The sequence below is a fragment of the Lontra canadensis genome, unplaced genomic scaffold, assembly GCF_010015895.1.
Source record: "Lontra canadensis isolate GAN:19392208 unplaced genomic scaffold, GSC_riverotter_1.0 scaffold186, whole genome shotgun sequence".
NCBI lineage: Eukaryota > Metazoa > Chordata > Mammalia > Carnivora > Mustelidae > Lontra > Lontra canadensis.
The window spans coordinates 1,580,324-1,601,590 of NW_022631180.1; the positions used below are offsets into that span (position 1 = coordinate 1,580,324).

At 52.6% G+C, this 21,267-nt stretch overlaps 2 protein-coding genes across 3 annotated transcripts; both read right to left on the reverse strand.

Annotated features, from left to right (window-relative positions):
* Positions 1 to 3,067: 3,067 nt before the first annotated feature.
* Positions 3,068 to 7,052, reverse strand: NEU1 (neuraminidase 1). The gene is made up of 6 exons (XM_032847289.1): positions 6,877 to 7,052; positions 6,219 to 6,411; positions 5,078 to 5,340; positions 4,320 to 4,502; positions 3,911 to 4,133; positions 3,068 to 3,811 (listed from the first exon to the last, which is right to left on the reverse strand). The coding sequence occupies exons 1-6, from the start codon at positions 7,036 to 7,038 to the stop codon at positions 3,585 to 3,587; spliced, it is 1,251 nt and encodes a 416-aa protein (XP_032703180.1). The 5' UTR covers positions 7,039 to 7,052; the 3' UTR covers positions 3,068 to 3,584.
* Positions 7,053 to 7,479: 427 nt separating this feature from the next.
* On the reverse strand, positions 7,480 to 20,866 carry SLC44A4 (solute carrier family 44 member 4). 2 transcript variants are annotated; one of them, XM_032847256.1, is made up of 21 exons: positions 20,787 to 20,866; positions 18,824 to 18,872; positions 18,215 to 18,288; positions 18,008 to 18,086; positions 16,495 to 16,594; positions 16,289 to 16,414; positions 16,064 to 16,124; positions 14,667 to 14,754; positions 14,497 to 14,580; positions 14,001 to 14,236; positions 13,793 to 13,892; positions 12,846 to 12,938; positions 12,471 to 12,573; positions 9,819 to 10,072; positions 9,642 to 9,736; positions 9,459 to 9,562; positions 9,274 to 9,347; positions 8,970 to 9,040; positions 8,768 to 8,862; positions 8,611 to 8,695; positions 7,480 to 7,721 (listed from the first exon to the last, which is right to left on the reverse strand). In XM_032847256.1, exons 1-21 carry the CDS (start codon positions 20,818 to 20,820, stop codon positions 7,597 to 7,599), a joined length of 2,130 nt encoding a protein of 709 aa, XP_032703147.1. In that variant the 5' UTR covers positions 20,821 to 20,866; the 3' UTR covers positions 7,480 to 7,596. The 2 variants fall into 2 exon arrangements, with proteins under 2 accessions (XP_032703147.1, XP_032703146.1); XM_032847255.1 differs by having other exon boundaries at positions 14,497 to 14,583.
* Between the last annotated feature and the right edge of the window lie 401 nt (positions 20,867 to 21,267).

A 21,267-nucleotide genomic window follows, 5' to 3' on the forward strand; every position in this document is an offset into this window, starting at 1 on the left:
AAAAGGATTTTATTTATTTATTTGACACACAGCGAGAGAGCACAAGCAGGGGGAGCAACAGAGGGGGAGAGAGAAGCAGGCCACCCGCTGAGCAGGGAGCCCAACATGGGGCTCAATCTCAGGACCCCAAGATCATGACTTAGAGGGGAGTCTGCTCCAGATTCTCTCTCCCTCTCTTTCCCACTCTGCTCCTCACCCAGGGATGGAGCCTAGGGCTCTGCCTCATGCCCTCCTGGGGGAGGATCCTCTCTCAGCTGACCGTTCTTGGCTAAAAAGAAACAAGGTCACTCTTCACAAGACTTCTGCCTCATCTACTTCAGAGAAAGTAGCTCTTGGGTCAGACATTCATGGTATCATTCCCTTTTTTCCTTAGTACTTTTTTAATTTTAATTTTTTTTTAAGTAGGCTCCACACTGGGCTTAAACAGATGACCCTGAGATCAAGACCTGAGCTAAGATCAAGAGTCGGACTCTTATCCAACTGAGCCACCCAGGCACCCCTCCCCCAGTATTTTTTTTTTTTTTAAAGATTTTATTTATTTATTTGACAGACAAAGATCACAAGTAGGCAGAGAGGCAGGCAGAGAGAGAGGAGGAAGCAGGCTCCCTGCTGAGCAGAGAGCCCGATGTGGGGCTCGATCCCAGGACCCTGAGATCATGACCTGAGCAGAAGGCAGAGGCTTAACCCACTGAGCCACCCAGGCGCCCTCCCCCAGTATTTCTAATTACACTGTTAGCAAGACCTTGTCAGATGTGCAATTTTTAGTGATATTAGACAGCAGATGCCCCTGCAGACACCACTCTCTCCATTCTTCCCGCATCATACTTACCTCATGATCTGCATTAGAAAAGCAGAACCCCCCCGCTACTGCTTGGGGCCTGGGTTTCTCTCTCCTTTCTTCCCTCAGATGTCCCCCTGCCTCCTCTGCCAGCCACAGATTCTTCCTCTATATGTCCCCTGTGTGGTTGGTAACAGTGTGGTTTACCCGCCAAGACAAAGTATTACATTAATCAGTTTACTCTGAGAACTGGCAAGGAAAAGGGGGAAAGTTAATCATTCACCCTGACTTTCCCTATAAACCATGCTTCAGGGTAACCCAACACCTTCCATGAGGGAAAGCTCTTTTTTTTTACTGAAGAATTTCAGGTAATACATGGGGTAGAAATAATAGAATTAAAAAAAATCAACATTTCAGGGTGCCTGGGTGGCTCAGTCATTAGGCGTCTGCCTTCAGCTCAGGTCATGATCCCAGGGTTCTGGGATCAAGCCCAGCATTAGGCATCCTGATCTGTGGGGAGCCTGCTTCTCCCTCTGCCCCTCCCCCTGCTTGCATGTTCTCTCTCTCACTGTCTGTCAAATAAATAAATAAAATCTTTAAAAGAAAAAATTAGCATCTCACAACCCCTCAAAAATCATTCAGGCAAAATCCATCTGTGGATGAAATGATCAGTTGGAAGGTTGATGGGGGAACTTACAAAGGAGGGGTCGGGCTGTGGCCACAAGCCAAGCTCAAGCTCGGCTTTACTCAGTACTTGCCCCAGGGGGTGCAGTAGGAAGCCCACATCATCTGGGAGAGGATCCTATCGTGCAGCCCTCCCCCGCCCCCAAATGGAACTGGCAGCGGAACCTTTACGTTTGATAAATGGAAATGTGAAGGATGGAGGAAGAAGTTAAATGACAGTCTGAGGAACAAACTGACAAATCAGAGTAGAAGGTTCTATAGGACAAATGCCTCTATTTCTGCATAGGTGGTATCAAGAAAAAGGAAGAGTGGGGGCAGGCAGATTAATCTAGATTTAAGAGACATCAAAATGAAATGTGTAGGCTTTCTTTGGATCCTCATTTGAACAAAACCATAAATAAGACATTGCTGACACATTGATGAAATTTACACATTGACTAGATGGATATTAGATGATTACTGTTAATGTTTTGGGTGTGCAACAGTGTTATGGTTATATAATAAAATGTTCCATTTTTAAAAAATGAGATGCATACTTAAGAATGTAGGGTTGAGGGCACCTGGGTGGCTCAGTGGGTTAAAGCCTCTGCCTTCGGCTCAGGTCATGATCCCAGGGTCCTGGGATCTAGCCCCACATCGGGCTCTCTGCTCAGCAGGGAACCTGCTTCCTCCTCTCTCTCTGTGCCTCTCTGCCTACTTGTGATCTCTGTCTGTCAAATAAATAAATAAGTAAAATCTTAAAAAAAAAAAAAGAATGTAGGGTTGAATGTCACAAAGTCTGGGATTTGCCTCAAAATATTTCAACCGAGGAAAGGAAAAGAAAAAAGAATTAGAGGAAGCAAATGTTGGACATGTGGGGTGTACATGGGGTTCATTAAGACATTTTCTCTACCTTTGTGCTTTTAAAAATGTCTATAAGTGAGAAAAATTAAAGTATTACATTACAAATTCTGGATCAGATCACAAATTCTGGATCAAAAACAGTAAAATTGTACCATATCCTCACACACAGAAATCATTTCATTTTTTCTGAAGGAATGAATTATTCTAACGTTTCTTAGATGTTAGGGTAATTAGAGAAGCAAGTTCAAAGTAAAATGAACCTTTAACTCTAATTGAATGTGACCCTTACTCCTTAGTCATTAACATTCTTACTACCTCCTCTAGGCATCGTTATTTTTTTTCCATATGGAGGAAAGCTAAGGCTCTCCCACGCATCTGTAGGCTGCCCATTCTCTTCACAGCATCTGCCTGAGGAAGGTGCTATTTTCTCACATCATTCCTCACCGTGCTTATTCCTCTGCCACACTGGCCTGGGAGAGCCTTCCTATCTGCATGTCACACACCTGCCTCACAGAGGATTCCATCTTAGCAATATAAAACAGGGCAGATTTTTTAGTATCTCCCTGCTACTCCTCATTACACCTGTGGAGATGAATCTGTTTTCCCGTGAGAAGGAAGAATGTGAAAGGGAAAGGATTTAATTTGCCAAAATCTGATTTCCACGGGCAATAAGCACACCAACTTCCTCCCCAAAGCTCATTCCCAGCCTCTTTCAAGTGTGCACGAAGACACACACAAACAGAACCAGAGAGACTCTACAAATGCTCATTCTCTTTCATTAAAAACATTAAGTTACAAATATTTCGACTTATAAATAGTCAAGGCGGGTGGTAAACGTAGTTCTTTACCCTGAATCCAAATTTTGCCCTTCTCGAACTTTTACCAACCCGTTCCATAGCCAGCATCTTATCTCAAAGAGGAAGTTCAGCCTTCCCCAATTCCCTGAGTTCGCATTTATTCAATTCTACAGGCCTGCCTAGCCCTGCCTAAGAAAAGGACCAATCATTGCCCCAGGAAGGCAGAAGCCGTAGGGGGCCAAACCCAGCAATGATGTGGAAACAAAGTGCTCTCAAGTGAGAGCAGGACTTCCTGTGTGGAAGAAGCCAGGCTTGCAGTCCTAACAGAATGATCTCCCTATCAAAGAGAACTTGGTTTTGCAAAAGGCTAGAGTCTAAAGGAAGGTGGAACTGTTTTCTAGGCAACTCTAGCAAACCCCCTATGGACCCATAGTCCCGAAAGCTAAGTCCAAGGCCTTCTACTCCTGTGGCAGGCGTATAGGTCAGAGTGTCCCATAGACGCTGACTTTGGCCAGGGAGATGCTCTCTGTGTACTGGTTCCGGCCTTTCTCATACAGGACATAGAGCTGGGGGGCCTCGTCCTTCCCGTCCATGCTGCCCTCTAGGGCTGCCAGTGAGGAGTAGCCACTGGGGCCTGGCCACAGCTGGACTGTCTCTTTCCGCCACGAGGTACCATTGCTGAAGCTCCAGCGCAGCGTCAGGTTCACCCCTGGGGAGGGCACGAGGGTCAGGGAAGGGAGGGGCTCTGGGTGCCCCTTCTCTAGGTAATAGGGGCTCCCCTCACTGGCCCCATACAAGAGATACTCACGAAACTCGGGATGGGCTGGATTGGAGAAGAAGATGATGCCAGAGCTGGTGGCTACAGCGCCTGCAGCCACCACAGGGTCCACGAGCTCAGGGTCGAAGGTTACGTCACGGGGCCGTATTGTGTCACAGGCATCATAGCTGCGGAGGACAATTCGACAGTGGCAGTGGTAGTTGTTCTGGTTTCGGGCGTTGATGACAACTGAGCCATCTGGGAGCTCATAGGGCTAACAAGAGAGAATAGGGCTTCAGCAAGACCCAGGGAGGGGGCAGGGCAAAGGACCCTTGTCCCTGAGGAAGCAGGCTGGGTGGCACAGAGCTGAGAGGCCAGATACTGGGTCTGTGAGGGAAATGGTGCTCTGGAGGGGGCAAGGCAGGTGGGGTGGGTGGGGAGCAGCCCATGGACTTCTGACCTGGCACTCATCAGGGTTGAAATCATTCTCCCGCTTGGGCTGGCCATAGGGGATGCCGCTGATCCCACTGCCATAACGCCAGGAGGCACCATGATCATCACTGAGGAGGCAGAAGACCCCATCCCGCTCCAGTGTTCCATGGCCACACACGATGAGGCGGCCCTTCCGCGGCTCCCGCTGTTTCTGTGGGAAAGGAAGCTGGGTGTCACTGAGGGAGACACTGAAGGGGCTCACAGGCAGGGAAGGGGAACCCATCACCCCCCAAGTGTGGGAAAACACCTGGTCCCCTTCAGTTCCGTCCTGGCTACTGAACGTCCCAGGAAGATTCCATAAACACCCATGGCCTGAATTGAGCTCCTTGGAAGAATAAGCTCCTTCGGGACATCTAGGGTGTACACTGGAGGACAGGTTGTGCACAAGACAAGGGGGTCTAGCCGCAGGGGTGCATGGGAGCTTGAAGCTATGCTTGGTGTGCTCATTCACCAAGCTGTGCACCACAGTACAGGCTTGCATCTGGTCAAAGGAAGGGGTGCCTTTTTCCATTCTGCACAGCCCTGTTGACAACCCCCAAATGGGAAAGCAATGGCAAAGTCCCATCTTCCCTTGGGAGGGAGTTTCTCCCAGGATGTCCCTTTCTTCCAAGGAATCCCCAATTAAGGGGAAACCTGAATTCACAAGACCTTCTCCCCAGGGAAGAAGCCCAACTGGGGGCAGACTCCTCAAAAGGCAGCCCCCTCCACCCATCTCGGAACAGAGACCTGGATGCCGGAGCCTGGTCCAGGGGCAAACATCTCGGTGCCAATGTCCAATGAAAGATTTCGGGGAGGGCTCCAGGAAACACCGTCATCTTTGCTCCACACCAGCATAGTGGAGGCCACCTGGCAGCCAGCCTTGTGAGCGCAGAGGGAATAGAAAAGGAACACCACTCCTGTCTTCATATCGCTCACCACTGCCCCCAGGTTCAGCCCATCTGGGGTTTCCCCATCATCTACAATGAAGGCTGTTGGAGACCATGTGCTGCCTAAAGAGAAAAGAGAGGTTATCCAGGGTGAGCACTCTGAAGGTGCCCTTTCTACCACTCCCTGTCAATTTCCAGCTCTTGATAAGGACCCAAGGCCCCAGAGTGGCCCCAGAGCCCTACAAGACTACCCCACCTCCCCTCTCTGACCTTATCTATTCTACCCTTGCTCTCTCCATCTTGTCCCCTAAGCTCCTTCCCATTCCTCGAATACTTCTCTCCTGGAGGCCTCTGAACAGGCTTGTGACATCTGCCTGGTACATTCTTCTTCAGGGTAACTCTCACCTCCTTTACTCAAAAGTCACCTGTTTAAAATTGCAACCAGGGGTGCCTGGGTGGCTTAGTCGGTTAAGTGTCTGCCTTTGGCTCAGGTCATGATCCCAGGATTTTGGGGATCTGCATCAGGATCCTTGCTCAGCAGGATCTGATCTCTCCCTCTGCTGCTACCTCTGCCACTCCCCCTGCTTTGTGCTCTCTCACTCTAGATATCTCTCAAATAAATAGATAAAATCTTAAAAAAAAATTGCAACCAATCTCCAGCAGCCTGTTTTATTTTTCTCCATTATATTTATCACTTTCCAACACAAAAAAAAATAAATTTACCTATTTATTATGTTTCACAACCATAATCACAGAATCTAGAACAGGGCCCAGTATATAGCAAGTGCTCAATAAATGTTTGAATGTTCAACTCCTAGATGATCACAATTTCTAGAACACTGCTCTGGACAGCTTCCCTCATAAAGTTCCCTCTACCCCTCAGGGAACCCAGGCCTCCAGCTCTCCCAATGGTCCTATCCTATTCTCGGGGACCTTGGGCAGGTCAGGCTCCCCAGCCATGCAACCTAACACCAGCCCTTGTCACCCAGGCATCTTTATACCCTGGTCGGTGGATCTCCGAAGAGCAATGAACTTGGCCCCCTCATCCGATGTGGACATTTTCCTGGCCTCGGCGAAGGCAAGGAGAGTCCCCTGAGGAGTGGTTGTGATGAGCGGGATTCGGAAGGTGTGCACAGAACCGATCTGCTTCCCGCTCACCCACAGCAGCTGCTCCATGGTCACCAGCGGCTGAACCTGCGAAGGGAAGAGGAAGGGAGTGTCAATGGACAAACTCGACTTCGAGTTTTAGGACGGATAATAGAGGCTCCGAGTTGAGTTTCCCTGGGAAAGCGATGTTGGGGATCAGAGTGTGAGTGGGGGGCAGAATGAGGAAGGGGAACCGGAAGAGAGTTTGGAGCAAAGCTGGGGCCTCGGAGACGGGGAAGGGCTAAGAGGGGAGAAGGCGCCTTCGGGCAGCGCGGGGGTGGGGGACCTCCAAAGGGGAACGAGCGTGAATGAAGAGGAAACTCGGAGTACAGGAGGGCAGGAAGACAAGGGCCCCGGGAGAGAGAGGGGTTGGGAGCGTATGGAGGGAACGGGGTCTGAGAACGGCGAGAGAGTCCCTCGGAGGATGGGGTCTCAGCAGCCCGCGTCCCAGGGGACGCTGGGCACAGACGACCTGCGTGGGTCAGGGATGGAGATATACGAGGAGAGACTCACCAGACTGAAGTCGTTCCTTATCCCAGCCCCAAATTCTGCCAGAGACAACAGCAGCAGAAAGATCGCGGCAAATACCTGAACTCTACAGCCTCCCCAGAACCCCGGCATCTGCGGTCCCCCGGATCTGCCCGGGAGCACTGCGCCGGGTCGGCCGGCCATCATATCTCTTCCCGGGCCGCCGGAACCCCGGCCCTCAGGGCTAAACGCGGGCGGGAGTCTGTCAGCTGACCCGGCCCTTTAAATGCCAGCTACTACCGCCCACCTCACCCGCAACTCCCCTAACCCGCCCGGAGTCCAGCCACCTGCCGCACTTCCGCGACTCTAATTGGCCCTCACACACTCCAGACTCCTCACATGACCCTTCGGCGCCGTGGAGCTGGACCTTCCAATTGGCTCCTTTTGAAGCCTCGGAGCTTGTGACCCGGACTAGAAGCTTATTGGCTGGGATGAAGAAGGGCCGGCATCACTCCGCAGGAATCTTTTGATTGGCCATGGTCCTTGGGGCGGGTTTAGGGGCGTGGTCTACTTTAAAGAGCCAGGCGGCGAAGAAAAAGCTGCACGTCGTCATGGAGGCAATTAATTAGAAGTCCCGGACTTTTTGAGAAAACAAAATATCAACATTTAATAATTTGTTTTGAACTACAAATCAAGATCTGGAAGGCGGGGTGGATGCTGGGAGGCTGTACAGGAGGGGAGCAGCCCTGATCGGGGCCGCGTCTCTCACTTCTTTTTCTTCTTCTTGTCCCCGGGGAACGCCTCGTTCTTCTTGCCTAGTATCTTCAGAAGGGATGTGGGCATGTAGTAGGGCCGGTCCGGGGAGCCGTCGTTCCTCTCCAGGTCTTCCACTGAGCCGCAACATAGACCGTTAGAGTGGACCCCAAGGGCCCCCCAGTCCCCGGGAAGATCGGGGACGAGGAGACTAGCCGCACGGGTCCCGGCTGCACCAACATGGGCTGTTCTTTTGGGGGCAGTTTTGGTAACCTACTGGGCACGTTATGTAATCTCAGTTTCCCTGGGGTGACGTGGCGTCAGTAATACTGTTATTTCATAGCGTGCTTGGGCTTAACAGAAAAAATGCAGGTCAGCCGCATACGGAAGACTGTAGTGCGTACTAAACCCTGAATGGATGTAGAATTGACTCCTGAACGACACAGGGATTAGCGGCGCTGACCCCCACGCAATCAACAATCCGCCTATTACTTTTGATTCCCCCCTCCAATTTAATAGCCTACTGTTGACCGAAAGCCTTACTGATAACATAAAAAGTCGATTAGCACATTTTGTATATGTACAGTATACTGTATTCTTAAATAAAATAAGCCAAGGAAAAGAAAATGTTAAGAAAATCCTAAGGAAGAGAGAATACGTTTACAATACTGTATTTATCTGAAGAAATGGGGTTGTTCAATGGTCCTAGGAGGGTGAGAAAATCCGCACTCACTACAGCCACCTGCTGGGAAGTCTCCCGTGGTGAAGGTCTACCTTTGATTTTCTGGGGAAAGACACCAGAGGCCTCTGCCCTGGAATGCTCTTTCTTGGGAGACTCTGCCAGCCCCACAGCTCACTTTCGCTTTTCTGCAAGCCCCTGGCTTGAGGGTGGCCGAAGAGGCTTCCTCTGACTTTGGCTCCTTTAACTCCCAAAGTTGCTGTTTCTAGAAGTCCCAAGTCTCCAAAAAAATCCTAAACAATCTGGTACCTTGACATCTGGGGGAGGTGGGAGGGAGTGTTACTCACAGAAACAGAGGAAGAGCGTGTCCACACACATGCCAAAAACGCTGAAGAAGCCACTGGCAATGACGTAGGCCCCCAGGATGGAGATCTGGAAGATCCAGGGAGTGTTAGAGTTCGTTTGGGGGGTTGGACTGTAAGGCAGAGCCGGGGAGTCACTCACCATGATGGGCAGCCAGTAGTAGTTGAGGGAGGGGTTCTCAAAGTCTCTACCCAGGCCCCGGATGCGACCGGTGAAGAAAAAGAAGGACAGGACCCCTGTGGGAGAGGTCTGGAGGTCAGTGTCATCACTCCTCTGAGGTCACCTCTTTGGCTGCCCTGTGCTTCTGCCCTCTGTCCCCGTAACTCCCAGCCCCAGCTCTTACCGACACCCCCAACCACCAGCAGCTTCCCGAAGAGCAGCAGCAAGTCTGTGACTTTATCCAGAACGACCACCCTGTATGGGAAGTTAGGGTGGGTCAGGCTTGAGTGCCCTGGTAGCGCTAGGAACAGGATTGGCTATATAAGTTGCTGTGACAGATGTCAAATGAAAATCATTTGTGCTTCAAGACAAAGGCAGCAGAACATTTAACCAAGCTTGAGACCCTTCTGAGCCCACCCAGCATGCTCATGAAGCCAGCCTGGGCTGGGAGATCGCAGCAGGGGGCCAGGGAGAGCGGAGAGCCTGACCTGACAATGTTCCGCATGAGCAGCATGAAGGCATTTTTGGCAGAGACACAGAAATTCTTCCCGTAGATGGCGATCTGAGTGGGGTGGAAAGGTCAGAGTCACCTGTGTGGAGCTCACCTGGGCCAGGGCCGGGGCCTGAGCCAAGGGACCCCAGAACAAGGGGCTGCTCATTTCCCGGGGCTCACCATGATGTAGGCGTTGCGGTTTAGGAACTTGATAAACTTCTCCAGACACCAGAGGCAGCACTTAAAGCAACACATGATGCAGCGGGCCACGGGGTTCTGGGCTCCTGGGAGAAATGGGGAGCTCATGTTTGGTCATTATCCCATGGCAGCCCCTCCCCAAGAGGAGGTGAGCCAGCTGTTCACCTCTCAGTTTGTTGTCGATGTACTCCAGAACGACTCGGGCTATCTGCACAAGGCTCAGGATGAGGGCTCCGAAGGCCAGCGACCCAGTGTGGTACCTGCAGAGGAGGGAGTCAGAGGCAGCCCCAGGACCCCGAGACTCCCAGGTTCACACTTTCCAGTCCCCTGCCCCGGGCTTACCGGAGTGTGCGGATGAAGGCAGAGCTCAGGGGAAAGGTGGGGATGTCCTGGGGCTTTTGGAAGGCCCAGTAGAAGGAGGCAAAGGCGCCAGCCAGGACACACTGGCCTAGGGCCAGCACCCAGTTGAGGGTCCAGAATAGCCCCAGGATCCCGTAGATTTGCAAATTGAAGAGAGAACGCTGAACCAGGCCGGTGGATGAGTAGCTCTGGAAGACGCACCTCAGCCCCGGGCACGAGGAGTTCATGGGCTGGGACTGGTGGTGACAGAGGAGGGTCATTCCCAGCCAACTCCTGCCACTCCCGGAGGAGAGGGAGGGAAGTAGCCACCTCCCTGAGCTGGGGAAGCCATTTCCTTCCAGGAATCCTTCGTCAGGTTCTAGTTGGGTTCAGACTGCCTAATGTGTGAGAGTAATTCGTTTTCCTTCCGTCTCTATATGGGCAGGAGAGTTCCCAGGCTGCGAGTGCCAAGCCTTAACGGTGTGAAGGCAGCGTGACCAGCCCCGAGCTCTCTCCCTGGCACTCAATCAGCAAGCCCCTCTAAGACAGCCTCTGCAACGTCAACCAAAATGCTTTCTAGCAAAAATGAACAGACTGGGTATCAGATGGTATTAAGGAATTATTGTTAATCTTCGGTGTGATAATGGTATAGTGGTTATGCTTTTTATTTATTTTTATATTTATTTTATTTATTTTTGGTTGTGTGTATGTTTTTTTTTTTTAAGATTTATTTTTGGAGGGCAGGAGGATGGGTGAGCCTGGGGATGGGTATTAGGGAGGGCACGGATTGCATGGAGCACTGGGAATTACAAGCAAACAATGAATCTTGGAACATTACATCAAAAACTAATGATGTAGGTTTGCCTGGGTGGCTCAGTGGGTTTAAGCCTCTGCTTTCAGCTCAGGTCATGATCTCAGGGTCCTGGGATGGAGCCCCGCATCAGGCTCTCTGCTCAGCAGGGAGCCTGCTTCCCGCTCTCTCTGCCTACCTCTCTGCCTACTTGTGATCTCTGTCTGTCAAATAAATAAATAAAAATCTTAAAAAAACAACAACAAAAAAACCTAATGATGTACTGTATGGTGACTAACATAAGAAAAATTTTTTAAAAAATATTTATTTTTAGAAAGAGAGTGCCAGCAGGGAGAGGGTCAGATGGAAAGGGAGAGAATCTGAAGCAGACTCTTCCCTGAGCAGGGAGCCTGCCCCAGGCCTCAATCCCACCACCCTAAGGTCACCACTCTGAGATCATGATCTGAGCTGAAATCAAGAGTCAGATGCTTGACCAGCTGAGCCACCCCGGTGCCTATTTGGTTATGCTTTTAAAAGTCCTTCCGTGTCAGGGCACCGGGCTGGCTCGATCGGTAGAGCGTGCGACTCTTGATGTCAGAGTTGTGAGTCTGAGCCTCATGTTGGGGGTTGAGATTCCTTAAAAAAAAAATAAATAAAGTAAAAAGTCCTTATCTGTCAAGATCCATCCTGATGTGTTTATGGGTAAACTGGCACTTATGTCCAGAATTTACCTTAAAAAACTCCAAAAAAGAAAATAAATAAATTAATTAAAAAAACAAAACTCCAGAAAAAAAAAATTGTGGGCTTGGGGGCGTAGAGATGGATGAAACAAGGACAGTGGGAAGCTGAGGGTTTCTGTGAGTTTGAAAATTTGCATAATAAAAAGTAAAAAAAATGCAAAAGTAAAAACAAAAACCCTTTACAGGAAATGTGACAAAAATCTTGAGAATTGCTGAAATCGCTGAAAGTGTTTTAGAAATTTGAAAATAAACCACTTTCCACTTTGTAATTGTGTGTTTGTGTCAGTCTCTGCTGCTAGATCCTGAGCCCGCTGGAAGCCAGAACCATGTCGTTTGGAGATTTGCATACCTAGTGCCTGGCACAGGGTTGGGTCCTCCCTAAATGTAAACCTCCCTCCCTCCCTCCCTCTCCTGCTTTAGAGTGCCCTAATGCCTGTGAGCAAGCCCCTAGTCCCAGCTTCCAAGGGGTGGCCCCCCCACCCAAAACTCTGAGGACGGCAAACCGCCTGTAGTCCCTTGCACTTTCTGGAAACCTCACAGGGCAGAATGCGGGGAGGCGGCTTCTCTCGGTCCGCGCCACCACCTGCCTATTGCCCAAGGCACCATGCTGCTAGGAAAAAGGCTTTTAAAAAATGAAACAAAACCCATCTACAGTTATCAGCTCTTATCAGGTGCCAGACATGTACAAAGCACTTTATGTGCCTGATGTCATTCAATCTTCTCGGCCACCCCGAGGGACAGGTATTACAACTGTCTCCATTTTACAGATGAATGGACTGAGACTGGAGGCCGAAGTGGCTAACAGTTCTCCTGGCAAAGGCAAGTCCAGTCCAGGCAGGGGAGGGTGGGAAGTGCCAGTACCCAGCTTTCCCAGGGCTTCATGTCGCCTCCAGCCTCAGTTTCCTTCTCTGAGTAAGGGGTGGCTGAGGGGGAGCACTGCTGGAGGAGTCCACTGCTGGCTCCCTTCCTGGCTCTGCTGGGGGCCTGTTGTGGGATCTTGAGGGACCTCCGTTTGCTCTCCGGTCCTCCGTCTCTGCTGTGCAATGAGGGATTTGGACCAGCTGGCCCCTGAGGTCCCCTCAGCCCTGCTGTGGTCCCCTCCATGTCTACCCCAAATCCCCTCACCATGGGGTTGCATGATGTATTCATCTGCACTTTCTCACAGCCGGGCAAGCTGGCATTGGGTGCCCAGAGGACATATTGGGGTTGCCCCGATGTGGCCAGGTACCCAGAGGGGAGTCAAGGAACAAGGCATAGTCACATGGGGGTCTCCACAGGTCCCCCCCCCCCCTCAGGGACACCTTCCCAGGTTCTTGCACAGGTTGTTCACTGCACGAAGGGTGGGAAATCAGCCTGGGTTCAGTCTTTCAACTCTGTCCAGGGGCAGGCCTGTGTCTGCCCAGATGAAGGGGCACATTCTTCCAATTGCACTGTACAGGTAAATACAACCCCTTCCTCTTCCCCACCCTAGGAGGGCCAGGCCATGTGGGCAAAGGATACAGGGCGGTCATGGCCCAGTAGACAATGCAGATGAGCAAGAGGACAAAGGTGACCAGAGGGTAGAACAGGGTAGACATCATCTGCCCCACAGCCCTGTAGAAAGGTAAGAGCGTCCTTCAGTATGGCCCCAGGCCCCAGCGTCCACCCATCCTCTCCTGGGGCTGACCCTGGCAAGGTCCCCACTGCTGTCATTGCCAGGACCTCCTCTGTCCCCCAGGCTGGACACACAGTAGGTGCTCACTGAATGAACTGAATTGAATAAATCAAGCTCAAGGGACCCTTAGAAGAAATTGGAATCACAGAGAAGCCACCTGGGGCAGCTTTAGGGAGGATAAGGGAAAGAGTCTTTAAAGTATGGTCTCCTGATGGATTTGGCAGGTAGGTTCTGGGTGGGAAAAACCTGGGCTTCTGCCATTCCTCACGTCAACCACGACTGCCACAACGGCAGTTACCGTTTTGACTGATCCTCACGGAGAGCCTGCTTCCTGTTCTGGAAGCTGACAAGACACTAACTCATTTAATACTCATGAAAGCCCTACAAAGTAGGAACTATTATTGCCACCCTACCCCCCACCACGGGCCCCTGGATGGCTCGGTCAGTTAAGCGTCTGCCTTCAGCTCAGGTCATGATCCTGGAGTCTTGGAATCGAGTCCTGCATTGGGCTCCTGGCGCAGTGGGGAGTCTGCTTCTCCCTCTACCTACCACTCCTCCTGCTCATGCTCTCTCAAATAAATAAATAAATAAAATCTTAAAAAAATTATTGTCCCCATTTTACAAATGGGTAAACCGAGTCTTGGAAAACTGGAGTCACTGAGTCACATAGTGGTGTTAACCACTGTGTAACTCTGCCCTTCTCCTCCGCGGCTCCCTGCCATCTTCCCAGCACTGCCATTCCACACCTGCACCCCCATCCTCTGCCTCATCTCCCCCCCAGGCAGATGCTGACTTGCTGGCCTCTTTCAGGAGGGCGATGGCGATGCGAATCCGCTGCCTCAGGAAGATCAGCAGCATCAGCAGGGTGCCTTCAAGCACAGCCAGGACGATCACTGAGGGTGCACAGGGAGCAGACCGGCCGGGTGTCAGGGGCGGGGCTTGGCGAGGCCCCGGGCAGCCCCAGGCTGGCCTGCGGGTCCGGCAGTGGGCAGGGCACTCACCGGCAGCCAGCCAGGTCTCCTGAACCTTGCGGTAGGCACTGAGGTTGGTGGTGATGCCCAGCTGGGTGATGGAGGCACCCTTGTCCCGCAGCACGCGGTACTCCTCCCAGCAGTGGTAGATGCCGTAGGCCAGCACGCCCAGCACCCCGAGGATCAGCACCAACACCAGGGGCCCGGCCACCAGGCGCAGAAGCAGGATGAACAGCAGGCTCAGGACTAGAGCCACAGCTAGGGCTCTGTAGGCAGGGTGGGGTAGGTGAGGGTGTTCCCTGGTCCCCTAAGTTTTCTCCCTTCCAGAGGCTCCCAAATGCCTCAAGCTCCCAGTGTCCCCAGGTTAGATCCCCTTTTTCTTATGGATCTTGTTGGGTTTGGGGTCAGTTCTGAGCTCTGGCTCCTCTCCCTCTGTCCAACATTTCTGTTTCAGACATTGGACTAGGGGCCAGAGGAGGGGGGAGGGCAGCAGGGAAGGAGAGAGTAAGGGAATTGGGTGACTCACACAAGAATCCAATACCAGGACTGGGCAACGTCTTCGAAGATCTTCACAGTGATGTCACGGGCATTGAGGCTGTCAAGCACACCACTGCTGGAGGGGGTGCACAGAGTCACATGGGGCTGTTGTGGGGGGAAGGGGTATGGGACAGGGGTGTGGGGGCAGAGGAGGCCCACCTGATCCCCTGGGAGATGGAGGTGTTGCTGGAGATCCCTGGGAGTTCAGGTAGAGTGCTGTTCAACAGTGGAAGACAACGCCCCAGAGCTGGAGGGAGAGAACCGGGCTCCTGGGTGGGAGGGCCCAGAGCTTTGCCTTGAAAACCTCTGGCTCTGCCCAGCACCCCAGTGGTCTTAGGGAAGGCAGGACAGATGGGCTTTGCCCTCCTCCACCCAGACAGCTGCTCTTGACTCCACAGCCAAGAGGGAATTTCTGCCCCGCACAGCCCCGTCCAGCTTCCTTCACTGTCTCTCAGGACCCCTTCCTCCTGTCCTTGCCGCTGCCAGGTGGAGACCGCATTTCCTCTGGCCTCTTACACTCCAGCCTCCACCCACCCTCCACCCCACCCTTCAACCCACCCTCTGCCTGAGAGCCGGGGAGACCAGGCCTCATCATTCCAGGCTTTAGATCATTCGGCTGCTCAGATACTTCCAGCAACTCTGCCCTGGAGAGCCCATGCTCCCTGGCCAGGCTTCAAGGCCCCACCATCTGAGCTCAGCCCACTTTGGCCTCACCTCTGTACCTCTGCTCTTCCTGAGCCTCTCTCTGAGTGTTCTCCCTCCAGAAATCCCCTCCATTACTCCCTGCTCAACTGCATCTCCAGGTCACTTCCTCCGGGAAGCCTTCTCACCCCTTCCCCATTTCCTGCGGTGCCTATTGTTTGCCTACAGAACCCTTTATCTCCACCTTCCCAATGACTTTGCCAGGCAGGCTGGCTTTGGCATTTCTATTCTAAAGATGGGGAAACGAGGCTCAGAGAGGTTGAGTAATTGGCCCAAGACCACACAGCTCGAAAGTGTTGGAATTTGAATCTGAGTTTGGAGCATTCACTTGAGATCTTTTTATTGTAGTTATTTTGAGAATTGGTTATCTTTTCTCATGTTATAATTAAAATTTTTTCCTATTAAAAATACCATGACCACTGGAAAGAAGAACATATAGAAAAAATTAAAAAGCCAGAGGCAATCCCAGCACCCAGCCACGTTTGCTTGTGAGTCTGGCTGGACATCCAGTCTGTGCCCAGTGCACAGACATTAACGTGTGTGGGTGCATTTGCCCAGCTGTGTTTCCATGGGGTGCTCATGCAGCGTCTTTGCCAACATCTCAGATCCCTGCACCTAAAATGTAGCTCGAACCCGGAGCAGTTTCATCTGCCCTGGGTCTCGCCTGGGTGCCTGGCACTCAGCAGGTGCACAAGATGGTAGGGTCAAGGGGCAGAGAGCAAAATGAAGACCCAGTGCTAATTCCAGTTTGGCCCGACAAGCTGCATGACTCCTCTCTCTGGGCCTGGCTTCCCCATTTGAGCAGTCAGAATACAGGACTAGATGCTGTCCGAGGAAGGAGTGCAGCTTCTCACCTGGAGCAGAAGGGAGGAGGAAACTGGGGCAGAGCTCCTGCTGCAGGCTTTGGATCACTGGCTGGGGGTAGGGGGAGGACATACAGAGGCGCAGACACAGAGCAGGATGAAAGAGGGAGCCCCCGCACCACCCCCACCATGACCATAGTACCTATCCAACTGCCCCTCTCCCCACCCACATGACTCCTCCTTGACCACAGCGATGACACTGGAGGCAACTCTCACCATATCCCAAGGCACCCCTGGCAGACAGAAGTTCCTGTTTGCCGTGTAGAAGACCTCCCCAACATTCTGTGAGAACTGGCTGACTTCCACCGTCCATGCGACCTCGGGGCAGGAGGACACACACACCTGAGGCCAGAGAGCATGCAAAGGTGCTGGTACCCGCACCCGCGGGGCAATCTGGGTAGAGGGGTGTCCCAGGCTCTGACCTGGGATGTGGGACACTGCAGGCCGTTCTCAGCGACCGTGATGATGTTGGTGGCCAGAATACAGCTGAAGATGTTGAAGTAGAGAAGATACGGTTTATCTCTGTTGAGGGGAAGGAAACGTGGGCATCAGGGTCTGGTCGGTCAGGTGTGGGGAGAGGAATGTCAGGGCCATACCTCGAGACTACAGTGGGCCCAGTGAAAGTGTGGGGGGGGGCCCCACACCCTGACCCATAGCACTCAGCTCCTGGCCTTAGGAAGCTCAGTTCTCCTGGGGAGATACAGGAGGCACTCGGAAGATTTCCCAGAGTAATTGAGCCTCGAAACTGCTACCAAATGGCTGAGAGTTTTATGACCTTGAGCAAGTCACTTAACCGCCCACTGCCTCAATTCCATCAGGTGTAACGTAATAGGACCTGCTTCATAGGGTTTAAATGAGTTTGTGTGTGCAAAGTACACCATCTGCCTGGAACATAGTAAACGCCCATGTCGTTGTTAAGGTTTTATTATTTACTGAAAGTTTCCTGCCAGTGGAACTGATGGCAGTTCGGGGACACCCCCCTGAACTTCAGAAGAAAAGATCAAAGCTCAGAGAAGTTGACTACCTTGCCCAAGGCCATACGACCAGAACTTAGCTCAGTTGGGGAATCAAATGTCAAACTCTGAACTTTAAAACCCATGCACTTAACCATGGCCCTGCCTCCCATTTTTGGAGGGAATCAGAAGCTAACTGCCCAGAGATGGAGGCTGCTCAATGTGGCCTCGAGTGGGGAGGCCGTGGCTTGTGGGCAACGAAGGAAGGATCTGGAGCCCAAGTGTTGGGATCCTGTTTTCTGCCCGCTGCCCACCTTACCTCCTGTGGGCCTCCCCTTTAATATTTATTTATTTATTTATTTATTTATTTATTAAGATTTCATTTATTGATTTGTTGGAGAGAGAATAAGCAGGGGGAGCACCAGGCAGAAGGAGGAGCAGGATCCCTGCTGAGCAAGGAGCCTGATGCAGGACTCCATCTCAGGACCCTGGGATAATGACCTGAGCCAAAGGCAGATACTTAACCGACTGAGCCACCTGGGCATCCCCCTCTTTTATTTATCTATCTATCTATTTAAATATTTAATTTATTTATTTAACAGAGAGATAGAGAGAGCACAAGTAAGCAGAGAGGCAGGCAGAGGGAGAGAGAGAAACAGGCTCTCCGCTGAGCAGGGAGCCTGATGCAAGGACTTGATTCCAGGACCCTGGAATCATGACCTGAGCCAAAGGCAGACCCTTAACCGACTGAGCCACCCAGGGGCCCCAGGTTTTTAAAAGATTTTATTTATTTATTTGTGAGAGAGAGGGGGCACAAGCAGGGGACATGGGAGGCAGAGGGGGAAGAAGGCTCAGGCTCCCTGCTGAGCAAGGACTCAATCCCAGGACCCTCAGGATCATGACCCGAGCAAAAGGCAGACGCTTAACCGACTGAGACACCCAGGGGTCCCCCATCTGGTCCTTTTCCTGCCATTGTACTCACTTGTTAGCCCCTACCCCGCAGTAGGCCCCGGTAGAGTTCCTGGGGTAAAGGACTTGCCGGGGGTCTCCGTACACCCAAGCTGGAAGCAAACAGAGAGATGAATCACCAGAGGGTGGGATTTGGGGGTGGGGGGAGAGCAGCTTCTGGGATGGTCCCTGCCCCTCCCCACCTGCCAGGGCCCCAGCACCGTGCCTGCTGGAAACTCACCCACGATCCCCACCACGATGTAACCCAGAATGAAGACAAGGAAGAGGATACAGCAGATGATGTCTGTGCAGTTCCTGGGGGAGAAATGGGGGAAGCTGTTGGAGAGGGGTGGGTGTTGGTCTGGGGGAGTCCTGGGTTGGAGTTGGGGGATGCTAGAGAATGGGTGTTGGTAGGTTTTATTTTATTTTTCTAAGAAAACCTTTTTCTCACAAAAATAAATTCTCACAGGGAATAAATAAGAAGGAGTTGTTTCCATTTGTCCTCAGGAAGGTGTGTGTGGGGCATGACAAAAAACACAAAATTATCATTTTCTGGGTGAGGGAACTTCTGAAGCATGACACAGAAAAGTAAACAACTCCTAAGTGCCCAGCTGGCTGAATTTTCCCAAAGAGCACATACCCGTGTAGCCAGCTCCCAGGTCAAGAAAAAGAATAGCAGCACCACCCCAGAAGGCCCCTTGTGCCCGCTCCAGACATAAGAGTTCATCCAAGGGCACCATTCTCCTAGGGCAGGAGTTTTCTTTTTTATAAACTTCTTACCAATATTTCAGCAAATACAATGCAAAATCAAGACCCCCACCCCATAGCTCGGGAAGTGCCCAGAACTCACCTGTTCCTGATGGGACCTCGAAAGGAGGGGTCATATTTGGCTGGTTTTCCTGAGGGGCACGGGGAGGAGTAGAGAGAGTGAGGACCTAAGGGGATGTCTCTCCCCATCTCCTGTCCCTCCCACCTCCTTCCCTGCAGAGTGATCCTACCCTAGCCCAGGCTCTACCCTGGCCCTCAGGAATGCAGGGGAGATGGAAAGGGCAGGGCTCGTGGGAGAAGTTGGAGAGCAGGAGAGGTAGGATCAAGACCTGGGCAGCAGCCTCACTGCTGCCCACTCACTCTCTTTGGAGAAAGGGGAAAAGGGGGCCTTAACAGGTTCTTTCCAGCCCACACCTCAAGGCTGGCAGCCATGGAAATAGCTTTTGCCTCCTGCCCCTTTTCTGGCCCATTTGTCCTGTGTCTCCCTCCAGCTGGGATGTGGGACTCTGAGTGAAGCCACCTTAGTGGCTCTCCCGCCCCAATCCTTTTCCCTCTCCCTTCCTTGTACCCAGGCTAGGGTGGGCACCAATCTAAGCACCTCAGGGAAGTCACAGCCCTCCCCACAGCTGCCCCAGGCCCTACCTCACACTCTGGCCCAAGGCCACAGGGAAAGAAACTGGAGCCAAAGGCTTGAACTCCTGCAGGACAGGACTGGGCCAAGGAGGGGCCCCTGTAAAGCCCCCCACCCAAAGGGACCCCAGGCCACTGCCAGTCTCTGGGTGAGCAGTCAGGGTGACACCTGAGCCTGGTGGTTGAGACTGTGGTTGGTTTAGATTGTGGCCATGTCCTGTTCCTGGTCCTCCCTGAGTACACACAGGGAGGAGGTGGGGCCAGGCCACTAGGGTCCTGTGTTGGCACAGAGGAGGCAGGGCAGAGGGTTGGGCAAGTGTGGGAAGGGGTGCGAGTCATTCTCCTTAGGTGTTCTGGACTCTGTCCCTCCATGGCTCTCAGACATGAGATCAATGATTGACCCAAAGCTGTTCCAGGAAGTCTATTGAGAGGACTTTTGTTCCTTCCCCTAGCCTGCTTAGGAACCCAAGCTTTGCCTCTGGGAGGGCCCTCCCTCCCCTTCAGACCAGGAGCTCAGACTTCCAAGCCTCAAGGGACCCCTGCAGGCAGGCCCAGGCCTTACGGCTCACAGGGATCCCAGAAGCGGGTGTCCCAATTTCCTCCCATCTCAGACCACCCCACCCTTAATCCTAGGGGGTCTCTGGGATGGGCTCCCAGCCCTGGGTTCTCATGGAGATTCTGCAGATAGGCTCCCTGCTCCCTCTTGCCTCATCTTACCTTTCACAGGAAGCCCTTGTGAAGCCACTACCCATATCTCTCATGGTCTCCTGAGAAGTCTCCCCTCCTAACAGAGACCCCAGAAGCAGACCCCAGCCCCCTCTCCACAGAGGCCCACAGTCTGAACGCCTCATAGAGACCCCCAGACAAATGGCACTCCTGCTGTCACTGCTCATAGAGACTCTGAGAAGCAGACCTCTAGCACCATTTTCCCTCAGAGACCCAGGGTCCAGACTGAAACTCCTCTTCGTCACAGGGACCCCAGTGGTTCCTCCTGACAGAGGCCAGACCGCAGCCTCACCCCTTACAGGCTCTGCAGCACATAGACCCTCCTGACCCCTGAACCCCATCCTCCTGCTTGGGACCCCGACCCTGCCTTCTTCCATTCAGGTTTGCTGCCCAGGGCCCTGCCCCGAGGGACCCGGATTCCAGCCTCAACTCCTTAAGGAGACCCCAGCTTTACTCCCCAAAGTCTCTCTGGCAAAGGCTCCCAGCCCTGAACCCAATCCTCCCCCCAGGACCCAGAGTCTATTTCCTTCCATCAGCTCTTTCCACGCCCTCCCTTCAGGGACCGAGGGCTCCCCTCAGCTCCTCTCCCTGGGGCCAGCCCCAGCCCTCACTCCCCCAGAGCAGCCAGGCTGGCCTCCCCTCCCTCCCAGGGTCCTAGGCCTCTGCCCCAGCCTTGCCCTCAGACTCACCACAGGCCTCATCCCCGTCCTGTTTTCCCCCCATGGTTTAGTCTCCAGAGTGATTGGAGCCAGGGAGACCTAGCGACTCACCTGCCTCCCGGCCCGCCCTCCCACACGTCACAGCCCCACCTCCGCCTGTGGTCCTGACACACTCTGTTCCTTTCTCAACTCCACCTGGGCAGTGCCCTGCTGGAGGCCCGAAGGCCGATCCTGGGACCGGATCAGGGCTGCTTGCCACAGGCGCCATGGACCAGGACACGCTTTAAGAAAATCCTTCATGTTTTTGCAAATTACTTCAGCTGCAGTTGACTCACACCTATACTCTCCTGCCGGATTAAGTGTTGAGATTTGTCTTTTAGCCCTTTGCTGGATTCTGTCCACAGTGGTCTCCCCACAACCCCCCCTCCCCTCCCCTCGGGGAGCTGTCCACACCAGCCACACCTGTCTGGCCGGCTTCCCATCCTGCTCGTTCCCTTGGACCCACATTCCC